This window comes from Oncorhynchus masou, chromosome 33 (genome assembly GCF_036934945.1).
Source record: "Oncorhynchus masou masou isolate Uvic2021 chromosome 33, UVic_Omas_1.1, whole genome shotgun sequence".
NCBI lineage: Eukaryota > Metazoa > Chordata > Actinopteri > Salmoniformes > Salmonidae > Oncorhynchus > Oncorhynchus masou.
The window spans coordinates 22,892,910-22,905,682 of NC_088244.1; the positions used below are offsets into that span (position 1 = coordinate 22,892,910).

Here is a 12,773-nt window from a genome sequence, read left to right on the forward strand (position 1 = left end):
AGCTTCATTTCGTTTTTTTTCATCCTGAAAAATTCTCCAGTCCTTAACAATTACAAGCATACCCATAACATGATGCAGCCACCGCCATGCTTGAAAATATGGAGAGTGGTACTCAGTAATGTGTTGTGTTGGATTTGCCCCAAACACAACACTTTGTACTCACAACAAAAAGTTAATTGCTTTGCCACATGTTTTGCAGTATGACTTTAATCCCTTTGTCGCAAACAGGAGGCAAGTTTGGGAATATTATTTATTCTGTACAGGCTCCCTTCTTTTCAGTCTGTCAATTAGGTTAGTATTGTGGCGTAATCACAATGTTGTTGATCCATCCTCGGTTACCTCCTATCACAGCCATTAAACTCTGTTTTAACTGTTTTAAAGTCACCATTGGGCTCATGGTGAAATCCCTGAGTGGTTTCCTTCCTCTCCGGCAACTGAGTTAGGAAGGATGCCTGTATCTTTGTAGTGATTCGGTGTATTGATACACCATCCAAAGTGCAATTAATAACTTCCCTATGCTCAAACGGTTATTCAATGTCTGCTTTTTTTGTTATGTTTTTACCAATAGGTGCCCTTCCTGGTGAGGCATTGGAAAACCTCCCTGGTCTTTGTAATTCAATCTGTGTTTGAAATTCACTGCTCAACTGAGGGACCTTGCATATAATTGAATGTGTGAGGTACAGAGATGGGGTAGTCATTCAAAGATTATTTTAAGCACTATTATTGCACACGGAGTGAGTCCCTGCAACTTACAATTCAATTCTCACAATTCAATTCAAAGGGCTTTATTGGCATAGCAAACATGTTTACATTGCCAAAGGGCACGCGCACACAGACAGACAGACAGACAGAAGTGTTCCCTGCCCCTAAATTTCTTTAATGATTCACTGGCACAGTGGAACCACCCATTCATGACGTGATCCCAACCAGTCACTGAAATCTGTAGTCTAATGCAGGACAACAGTGCTGTGCTCTGCGCAGGGACACTTGACTCGATCTGCGGGGCTTCAGTCAGTCGACAAGACATCGCTCCGGCTGCACGCACCTGCAACAGGTGGCCTAAGCTTCATTTTAACATTCACAAAAGGTAGGTTGAGAATGTACAGAATGGACTATATAATGTTACAGTAGCCTATAGATCCTTTTATGTCTTTACATTTATGGGGAATTGTTTGAAATACAGTTTTATCATGTTCTATAACACTTTGGAAAATGTCCTTGAATCCTTTTGAAATACTCGAAATAGCCTTTGTAAACACTCGAGGAATACAACGGTAAACATTAATAGGCTAGTAGTCGATATTAGACCCTCTTTGATATATGTATGCATGTGTTATGCTGTCATAAAAGGTCTTCTGAATTTTGAGTAGTTTGTTTGCACCCCATTTGCATGTATTTCACAACAATGGTGTAGTTTGAGAATATAATGCCTATAATAATTCCATACCTCTGATTAGATGGGTAATACACTTGACTGTAAATATTTATCAACCTTCAAATGAGTTTCTAACTAACTTTTCACACCTCTACTGTAGCAAAATACAATCTACTCTTGAGGACATATGATTGATCCACAAAATTGTATTTAGTTAAAGTAGAGGTTACTGTATTTATTCAGTAGACCTAAAGGTTAAACATTTCCCAAGATCAAGGAAAGAACATTTCAAAACATTCATCCATTCTTGGCAAGTGACTGTGTGGGGGAGGTTTGAATTGGTTTGAATCATGACCTAAGCCATCCTCTGCACATTTGTGGACGTGGGAATGGCAAAATAATATTGACCATGTAAACGTGTTCACTGATATGAACTCTTCAAAACACCAAATGTCCTTCGTTGTGCCTGTGTTGGGTTTCAAACCAGAATGACCAGTTTCTCAGGGTCAGACTGGCATAGGGGAACCAGCAGTAGCGTCACACACAGATGGGGGTGCTATCATATCACGATGTTCCTACTGTGTCCTTTTGTCAATGACAGGTCTATGAAACACTGATGTAGGTTCCCCAGTGAGCACGGAATGGACCAAGACCATGGCAAATTCTAATCCAGTGAGTGTTTCTGTGGTGTGGTGTCCAACCACAGACAACCAGGCCGTTGTGCAAATGGTTACTGGTTGTTTACATCGCTTTGCTCCATCATTCATCTTTTTTCTGTGTGTCATCTAGCTTAGATCACCATCCTCCACCCTCAGTGAGGTCAACCTGGGACCTTCAGCAAACCCACAGTATGTACAGTATTAAGAGTCATGGGTTTCAATGATCCATAGTGCCATGTCGAACTGACATCTGGCAACCCTTTACCAATGGAATTGTGGTCGTGATGTCATATTCATTCATTGCAACCACAACATACACTGAGTGTACAAAACATCCTCTCTCCATGATATAGACTGACCAGGTGAATCCAGGTGAAAGCAATGATCCCATATTGACGGAACTTGTTAAATCCACTTCAATCAGTGTAGATGAAGGGGAGGAGACAGGTTAAAGAAACGTTTTTAAGCCTTAAGATAATTGCGACATGGATGGTATATGTGCCATTCAGAGGGTGAATGGGCAAGACAAAAGATTTAAGTGCCTTTGAACCAGGTATGGTAGTAGGTGCTAGGCGCACTAGGTTTGTGTCAAGAACTGAAACGCTGCTGGGTTTTTCACGCTCAACAGTTTCCCGTATAGATCAAGAATGGTCCACCACCCAAAGGACATCCAGCCAACTTGACAACTGTGGGAAGCATTGGAGTCAACTTGGGCAAGCATCCCTGTGGAATGTTTTCAACACCTTGTAGAGAGGGGGGGTGCTAAATATTAGGAAAGTGTTCTTAATGTTTTGTACACTCAGTGTACATTGCTGTACATGTGTTTTTGAGGCTTGATTAAAAATGTTATTTCATGGATCATACCAGTCATGTTGCGAGACGGTTGTCTCTGCCATAACCTGTTACGATAGGTGTTATGTCCATCCATATGACACAAATATCTGTATCATCATTCCTGTCTTGTTTCAGTGCCAAGCCCACTGACTTTGACTTTTTGGCTGTTATTGGAAAAGGGACCTTTGGGAAGGTAAGTCTGCTGTTTGCCTGATAAAAGGCTGCATGCCTTCATCAATGATTAACTTAGTCTATGCAGGACTGTTAAGGTTACCTTGATGAAAAGGCCAAAACCAAACAATGAAACAATGAATGAGGATAGTTTTTCACTAATTTTACTCAGGATGAGCAGCCATTTTTAATTCTTCCAGTTCAGTCACAGTCCTTTTTCATTGTCAATTACTGTTTTCTATATTTTGTGTGACAGATAATAAAATATATTATGTGTGTACTCATTGCCCTTCTATTTTCAAGATAGGGTTATGATAAGAGAGTGTCATATTAGGAGTTGATGTTTTGAGGAAACAATCAGAAATGTACTGACAACCACCCTGCATCCAGGTCCTGCTCGCCAAGCTCAAAGCTGACAATAAATTCTATGCTGTGAAAGTTCTACAGAAGAAAGTCATCCTGAAGAAAAAGGAGGTTGGTCTATAAACTTTTAATTTGGTTATTCATTATCACAACAAACTCGCATATAGTTTATCTGTATTCTGTTTTCAAGGTCAACTCAATTCCACTAGCAAAACCCTTCATGTCAGTATATATTCAATGTGTGTATGATTTTCATTGTGTAGCAGAACTGGTTTAGCCTAAATCTGTGTTGTGTTTCTAAGATAACATCTAATCTAATCTGAAGTGTGTTCTGTCCTTTGTACTCCGACAGACAGATTTTACAGCCCCCAGTCTCTGTTTTGTGTTTCATACATACTGTACATTACCATAATCAGTAATGTTATATTCCCTGGGTTTTGTATCACTTGATAGTTATAACAATCAGCAAATGAATCTTGTACTTTCTGAGCTACTGACAGACTACTCAGTCCTGTAAAAAGAATGACTCCCTCAAGTGGAGTGTTACCTCAATGAAGCCAATTTACTTTATATACTGAGAGCCTGTTGCCTGCCTTGGAAACCAGGGCCATAGCTAAAGTGGAGAACATTAGTCAGAAGTGTGTAGGTGGCTGCACTTTCAGCAGCATAAATAACACTGAGGACCTTGTAGGAAAGAGGTGTTCTATGCCCCTCTCTCTCTCTCTCTCTCTGTATATCGTCTCTTGTCATGTGCTTGGGGCCAAAGCAGTGGCGCTGACAGGGGCCTGTATTCTGCTGTGTCCTGCGCTCTGTCCCGTGCCCGCTGGTTCAATGCTGCGTTGTGTCCTCCAGCAAAAGAACATCATGGCAGAGAGGAACGTGCTGCTGAAGAGCCTGAAGCACCCTTTCCTGGTGGGCCTCCACTACTCCTTCCAGACCCCAGAGAAGCTCTACTTTGTCCTGGACTATGTCAACGGGGGAGAGGTAGCTGGCTAATGGCCCTGGGTCTTGTTTCTCAGGTTTCATATGACTGTTTGGATATGGCAAATGATAAAATGAGTGGACTGTAGCAATGTTCCCAATAAGTAATCCTTTATTTATATTAAAGCTATCAAGCTATTGACAGCACAGACGCAGCAATGCAGTGTGGCATAGCCTCAGGCCCTTGGCTCAATCAGTGTAGTGACAACAAACACATTATTCCCCTTTAATCATTGGCTCAGTCCAAAGTCTCTGTGTCACGGCGTTATTATGAGTTAATAATGTAACAGTAGTAATATTACATGCTTCGTCAGAGTCAAGCGTACTGACAGTTAAAACAACATGTCATAACTGTTTTCTCTCTCTCCTTTCTCCCTCTATCTCTAACATTTCTTTCTCTCTCTCATAGCTCTTCTTCCACCTGCAGAGGGAGCGGTGCTTCTTGGAACCGAGGGCTCGGTTCTATGCTGCTGAGGTAGCCAGTGCCATCGGCTACCTTCACTCCCTCAACATCGTTTACAGGTCAGACAAAGTTTACAAGGACATATTCAGGTAGAAACAACACATTATTATGTAGAGTATTGAGGTTAAGTGAAACCAAATATATTTTTTTGTTCTTATCTAGAGATCTGAAGCCAGAGAATATTCTCTTAGACTCTCAGGTAAGTGTTGACTCATAAGTGGATATAATGTTCTTCGATTGTTTTCAATATCTCAACTCACTTCCTTAGAGAAGATAGTTCAAGAGTTCACAATACAGGATCATATGCAGTCTGTAAGTTCCTGTAATATTGGGATGGTGCTTAAAACGTGTGTTCCAGGGCCATGTGGTACTTACAGACTTTGGGCTGTGTAAAGAGGGAGTGGAGCCAGAGACCACCACGTCCACTTTCTGTGGAACCCCCGAGGTGAGGGATAGCCCTGAGATTGTGTCTGTGCTCAATGATATGTTAAAGATAACCCATGTCTAATAGTCACGTAGTTCTATACAGTTGAAGTCGGAAGTTTATATACAGTTAGGTTGGAGTCATGAAAACTTGTTTTTTCAACACCTCCACAAATTTCTTGTTAACAAACTATAGTTCTGGCAAGTCAGTTAGGACATCTACTTTGTCCATGACACAAGTAATTTTTCCAACAATTGTTTACAGACAGATTATTTCACTTATAATTCACTGTATCACAATTCCAGTGGGTCAGAAGTTTACATACACTAAGCTGACTGTGCCTTTAAACAGCTTGGAAAATTCCAGAATATGATGTCATGGCTTTAGAAGCTTCTGATAGGCTAATTTACATCATTGAGTTAATTGGAGGTGTACATGTGGATATATTTCAAGGCCTACCTTCAAACTCAGTGCCTTCATGAGAAAATCAAAATAAATCAGCCATGACCTCAAAAGAAATTGTAGACCTCCACAAGTCTGATTCATCCTTGGGAGCAATTTCCAAACGCCTGAAGGTACCACGTTCATCTGTACAAACAATAGTACGCAAGTATAAACACCAGGGGACCACGCAGCCGTCATATCACTCAGGAAGGAGACGCGTTCTGTCTCCTAGAGATGAATGTACTTTGGTGCGAAAAAAAGTGCAAATCAATCCCAGAACAAAAGCAAAGGACCTTGTGAAGATGCTGGAGGAAACAAGTACTAAAGTATCTATATCCACAGTAAAACGAGTCCTATATCGACATAACCTAAAAGGCCGCTGAGCAAGGAAGAAGCCACTGCTCCAAAACCGCCATAAGAAATCCAGACTACAGGTTGCAACTGCACATGGGGACAAAGATCATAGTTTTTTTGAGAAATGTCCTCTGGTCTGATGAAACAAAAATAGAACTGTTTGTCCATAATGACCATTGTTATGTTTGGAGGAAAAGGGGGAGGCTTTCAAGCCGAAGAACACCACCCTAACCGTGAAGCATGTGGGTGCTTTGCTGCAAGAGGGACTGGTGCACTTCACAAAATAGATGGCATCATGAGGGAGGAAAACTATGTGGATACATCTCAAGACATCAGTCAGGAAGTTAAAGCTTGGTCGCAAATGGGTCTTCCAAATGGACAATGACCCCAAGCATACTTCCAAAGTTGGAGTGGCCATCACAAAGCCCTGACCTCAATCCCATAGAAAATTTGTGGGCAGAACTGAATAAGCATGTGCGAGCAAGGAGGCCTACAAACCTGACTCTGTCAGAAGGAATGGGCCACAATTCACCCAATTTATTTGTGGGAAGCTTGTGGAAGGCTACCCGAAATGTTTGACCCAAGTTAAACAATTTAAAGGCAATGCTACCAAATACTAATTGAGTGTATGTAAACTTCTGACCCACTGGGAATGTGATGAAAGAAATTAAAGCTGAAAGAAATTATTCTCTCCACTATTATTTTGACATTTCACATTCTTAAAAAAAAGTGGTGATCCTAACTGACCTAAGACAGGGAATATATACTAGGATTAAATGTCAGGAATTGTGAAAAACTGAGTTTAAATGTATTTGGCTAAGGTGTATGTAAACTTCCGACTTCAACTGTATACAGTGCCTTCAGAAAGTATTCACACCGCTTGACTTTTTCCACATTTTGTTGTGTTACAAAGTGAAATAAAAATGTATTTAATTTAATTTTTTTATCTACACTCTAGAAAAGATACTCTGTAATGTCAAAGTGGAGAAAAAAAATCTAACATTTGTTTTGAATTCATGGAAAATAAAATACTAATATATCTTGACTAGATAAGTATTCAACCCCTGAGTTTGCAAATGTTAGAATCACCTTTGGCAGCGATTACAGCTGTGAGTCTTTCTGGCTAAGCTCCAAGGGCCTGGATTGTACAATATAAACTCAGTCAAGTTTGTTATTGATCATTACTAGACAGACATTTTCAAGACTTGCCATCGATTTTCAAGCCAATTTGTCAAAGCTGTAACTAGGCCACTCACAAACATTCGTATTGTTAAGCATCTCCAGTGTATATTTGGCCTTGTGTTTTAGGTAGATGTTCTGCTGAAAGGTGCATATGTAATCCAGTGACTGTTGGAAAGGACCAAGAACCAAGTTTTCCTCTAGGATTTCCCTGTGCGTAGATCTATTCCATTTATTTTTATCCTCAAAAAACTCCCTAGTCCTTGCCTATAGCAAGCATACCCATAACATGATGCAATCACCACCGTGCTAAAATATGAAGAGTGGTACTCAGTGATATGTTGTGTTGGATTTGTACCAAACATAACAGTTTGAATTCAGGACAGAAAGTATATTTCTTTGCCACGTTTTTGTCAGTATTACTTTAGAGGCTTATTGGGAATATGTTTTATTCTGTACAGGCTTCCTTCTTTTCACTCTGTTATTTATGTTAGTATTGTGGAGTAACTACAATGTTGTTGATCCATCCTCAGTTACCTCCTATCACAGCCATTAAAATCTGTTTTAACTGTTTTAAAATCACCTTTGGCCTCACTTTGAAATTCCTGAGCGGTTTCCTTTCTCTCCGGCAACTGAGATAGGAAGGGCGCTTGAATCTTTGCAGTGACTGGGAGTGTTGATACACCATTCAAAGTGTAATTAATAACTGCACCATGCTCGAAGGGATATTCAATGTATATATATATATATATTTTTACCCATCTACCAATAGGTGCCCTTCTATGCGAATCATTGGAAAACCTCCCCCTGTCTTTGTGGTTGAATCTGTTCTTGAAATTCATTGCTCGACTGAGGGACCTTACAGATAATTGTATGTGTGGGGTACAGAGATGAAGTAGTCATTCAAAAATCATGTTAAACACAATTATTGCACTGAGAGTGAGTCCATGCAACTTATTAAGCACATTTTTACTGCTGAACTTATTTAGGCTTGCCATAACAAAAGGGTTGAATACTTATTGACTGAACATATTTCAGCTTGTCATTTTTTTATTTTACCCCTTTTTCGTGGTATCCAATTGTTTTAGTAGCTACTATCTTGTCTCATCTCTACAACTCCCGTACGGGCTCGGGAGAGACAAAGGTTGAAAGTCATGCGTCCTCCGATACACAACCCAACCAGCCGCACCGCTTCTTGACACAGCGTCATCCAACCCGGAAGCCAGCCGCACCAATGTGTCGGAGGAAACACTGTGCACCTGGCAACCTTGGTTAGCGTGCACTGCGCCCGGCCCGCCACAGGAGTCGCTGGTGCGCGATGAGACAAGGACATCCCTACCTGCCAAACTCTCCCTAACCCGGACGACGCTAGGCCAATTGTGCATCGCCCCACGGACCTCCCGGTCGCGGCCGGTTACGACAGAGCCTGGGCGCGAACCCAGAGTCTCTGGTGGCACAGCTGGCGCTGCAGTACAGCGCCCTTAACCGCTGCCTTCATTTTTATTTCATTTGTAAACATTTCTAAAAACATAATTCCACTTTGACATTATGGAGTATTGTGTGTAGATCAATAAAACAAAATCTACATTTCATCAATTTTATATTCAGGCTGTCACACAACAACATGTGGAAAAAGTCAAGTGGTGTGAATACTTTCTGAAGGCCCAGTATATATCTGTTTATTTAACTTTCTCTGTCTCTGTAGTATTTGGCCCCTGAGGTTCTGCGTAAGGAGCCCTATGACCGCACAGTGGACTGGTGGTGTCTGGGAGCTGTGCTCTACGAGATGATCTATAGTCTTGTAAGTTTTTCAATCTTATATGGCTACTGTACTTAGCGCAATCTACATAAATGTCCAAGACAATTATGTTACCAACTTCAGGAAATGCTTCTTGAGTAGCTGGCTGCTACAGTACTGTGTCTGTTCTCTGCTCTACTCACCCTGTTTCTGGTTTTCTAGCCCCCGTTCTACAGCCGGGACGTGTCTGAGATGTACGATGGCATCCTACACAAGCCTCTGCCGCTGCCCCCAGGGAAGTCAGGCGCCCTCTGTAGTCTGCTCCAGGGCCTCCTGCAGAAAGACCAACACCGCAGGTTGGGAGCCATTGCTGACTTTGTGAGTCACTGACTGGACCGTGTCCATGGACCATGGCACCTTATTCCCTTTCAAATCAAATCTTATTTGTCACATACACATGGTCAGCAGATGTTAATGCGAGTGTAGTGAAATGCTTGTGCTTCTAGTTCCGACAATGCAGTAATAACCAACGAGTAATCTAACCTAACAATTCCACAACTACTACCTTATACACACAAGTGTAAAGGGATAAAGAATATGTACATAAAAATATATGAATGAGTGATGGTACAGAACGGCATAGGCAAGATGCAGTAGATGGCATCGAGTACAGTATATACATATGAGATGAGTAATGTAGGGTATGTAAACATAAAAGTGGCATAGTTTAAAGTGGCTAACGATACATGTGTTACATAAAGATGGCAAGATGCAGTAGATGATAAAGTACACTATATACATATGAGATGAGTAATGTAGGGTATGTAAACATATAAAAGTGGCATTGTTTAAAGTGGCTAGTGATACATTTTTTACATCAATTTCCATTATTAAAGTGGCTGGAGTTGAGTCAGTATGTTGGCAGCAGCCACTCAATGTTAGTGGTGGCTGTTTAACAGTCTGATGGCCTTGAGATAGAAGCTGTCCTTGATGATCTTTATGGCCTTCCTGTGACATCGGGTGGTGTAGGTGTCCTGGAGGGTAGGTAGTTTGCCCCCGGTGATGCGTTGTGCAGACCTCACTACCCTCTGGAAAGCCTTACGGTTGTGGGCGGAGCAGTTGCCGTACAGGATGCTCTAGATTGTGCATCTGTAGAAGTTTGTGAGTGCTTTCGGTGACAAGCCGAATTTCTTCAGCCTCCTGAGGTTGAAGAGGCGCTGCTGCGCCTTCTTCACAACGCTGTCTGTGTGGGTGGACCAATTCAGTTTGTCCGTGATGTGTACGCCAATGGACTTAAAACTTACTACCCTCTCCACTACTGTCCCGTCGATATGGATAGGGGGTGCTCCCCCTGTTTCTAGCCCTACGTGGGCTCTGATTATAAGTAGTCCACTGTACGCCATTTCTGCAGTGGTGTAAAGTACTTAAAGAAAACTACTTTAAGGCACTACATAAGTCATTTCTTGGGGTATCTGTACTTAACTATTTATATTTTTGACAACTTCTACTTTACTACATTCCCCCCCCCCCAAAATAATGAACTTTTTACTCCATACATTTTCGCTGACACCCAAAAAGTACTTGTTACATTTCCAATTCACACACTTATCAAGAGAACACCCCTGGTCATCTTTACTGCCTCTGATCTGGTGGACTCACTAAACATACATGCGTCATTTGTAAATGTTTGAGTGGGTTCTCCTGGCTAGCCATACATTTAAAATATAAGAAAATGGTGCCATCTGGTTTACTTAATATAATGAATGTGAAATGATTTATACTTTTGATATTGATACTTAAGTATATTTAAAAGTAGTATTTTACAAGGTGACTTTCACTTTTACTTGTAATTTTATTAAGGTATCTTTAGTTTTACTCAAGTTTGACAATTGGGTACTTTCTCCACCACTGCATTTCTGAAGCACACTATGCCATTGCCGTTTAGTGTTTCACACATTTTGAGTGAGTTATACACTGGTCATGTCTTATATCATCCTGAAATGTTTTTTTTTTTTACAGCTACAAATAAAGAACCATGTGTTCTTCTCCCCGATTAACTGGGATGATCTGTACCACAAGAGAATCACTCCTCCATACAACCCCAATGTGGTGAGTTGTTTGTGCTGCCAGCTGTTTCTTACCATCTTCTATAACTTCAAAATTCAATGCTTTTTTTCTAAAACTTTCTTTCACTACCTCATCTTTGTAACTTTCAATCTTACCTCTTTTCTCTAGCACTCCCCTCTATTTCCTAACAAGTCCCCTCTCTCTTCTCCTTTAGAAAGGGCCAGCGGACACACAGCACATAGACCCAGAGTTCACCAGAGAGATGGTGCCTAACTCAGTGGGCTGCACCCCTGAGCTCAACGCCGGCACCAGCAGCTCTAACGCATTCAATGGCTTCTCCTACGTTTCTGGTGAAGACAGCTTCCTTTGAAAAGGGAAGGTTCCTCACAGCACCACCACTGCCGAGGTCGAAGTTACCCGTAACCACATATCTACAATTCGATCCCTTAACTGCAAATCCTAACCTTAACCTTTAAGTCAGGAGGATAAAACATATATTTTACCTTGGATTCAACTTCATTGGCCACGGTCATAGAAATTGAGCACATTGAATATCATGCATTTTTGCGTAGGTGATGCAAGAAAGAGATATTGTAAGAAAACATTTAAATGCACCACCCAACTGTTGCTTTTTCTGTAGGTGACTGCCCTATGAATTATATTTATATGCCCTCGTCTCTGCTTGAATTCTCATTTCAGGACAAAGTCTTTTGGCACATCCAATCGTGCTGGACTTTTTATTTGCTAGCAGACAGATGTTGATTTAATTATCCTTTCACTACAACGTAAAGTCAACCGTGTGACTACATAAAGGACATGTAAATACAGTACACACTCCTAGATGCTATGTGTAGAAGGTAAAGCTAGGTTCTATGGAAAGTTGTGGTGTATGGATTAAGATGGTCTGATTATCACTAGAACAGGCAGACACAAATGTGTGTGAAACTCTAGTTGAACCCATTCCTCTGCTCTTTAAGTGCTGCTTTTAATACAAGCACTGTGGACTTTCCAAACATTTCTTATCCTTAAACTCATTTGTTGAAAATATACATTTTTGCACATTGATTTGTGAACATGCTGTTTCTGTTATATCGCTGACTTTTAGTAGATTAGAGTACATAAAGGCTTGACTCAAATGTTGCGTCCAGGAATGCTTAACAGCAACATAAACCTATGCCAGATTATTCTCACAGCTGTAAAGGTGCATGCCATGGTGCTATTAACCTTGTTAAACAAAACATGTGATTGTGTCAGCACAATGGGTGACATTAAATAAAGACTGTTGACATGCCAACACCATCTTAAAGATGACTGACATTCAATGAAGCACAGTTACAAGTATGTGTACATAACTTCACAATAAATCACTTCCCTACCCATATGTTGACCGTGTCTGGCATTGACAGATTTTCCATCGATTAAACTTCGAAATCAAAAACCTACACTATGATGAAATAATGACTAAAAACATTTTTCTTTATTTCTCAAAACGTTTCATTTTCATCAAACAAAACAAGGAATACATAAAAATAAAGAAAATAAATTAAAAACATGACAAAAGGCAAGACAGGGATCAGTGACTGGCAGAGAACATCCTGAACAGCTCATCACATTCATTTCACGCTGCACAGAGGACATGCGTGTGTTTTCCCTAAGTGTCAACACACAGAGGTGTTCATCCATGAACAATGACAACAAGACTTTTGAGTGGGACCCTGGTG

At 40.8% G+C, this 12,773-nt stretch overlaps 1 protein-coding gene across 1 annotated transcript; it reads left to right on the top strand.

The window, feature by feature from the left end:
• Positions 1–932: 932 nt before the first annotated feature.
• On the top strand, positions 933–12,433 carry LOC135528049 (serine/threonine-protein kinase Sgk2-like). The gene is made up of 13 exons (XM_064956818.1): positions 933–1,087; positions 1,977–2,047; positions 2,165–2,223; positions 3,004–3,061; positions 3,430–3,513; positions 4,255–4,386; positions 4,793–4,905; positions 5,009–5,045; positions 5,205–5,291; positions 8,953–9,048; positions 9,208–9,363; positions 11,005–11,094; positions 11,267–12,433. Exons 2-13 carry the CDS (start codon positions 2,030–2,032, stop codon positions 11,420–11,422), a joined length of 1,086 nt encoding a protein of 361 aa, XP_064812890.1. The 5' UTR covers positions 933–1,087; positions 1,977–2,029; the 3' UTR covers positions 11,423–12,433.
• The last annotated feature ends 340 nt before the right edge of the window (positions 12,434–12,773 follow it).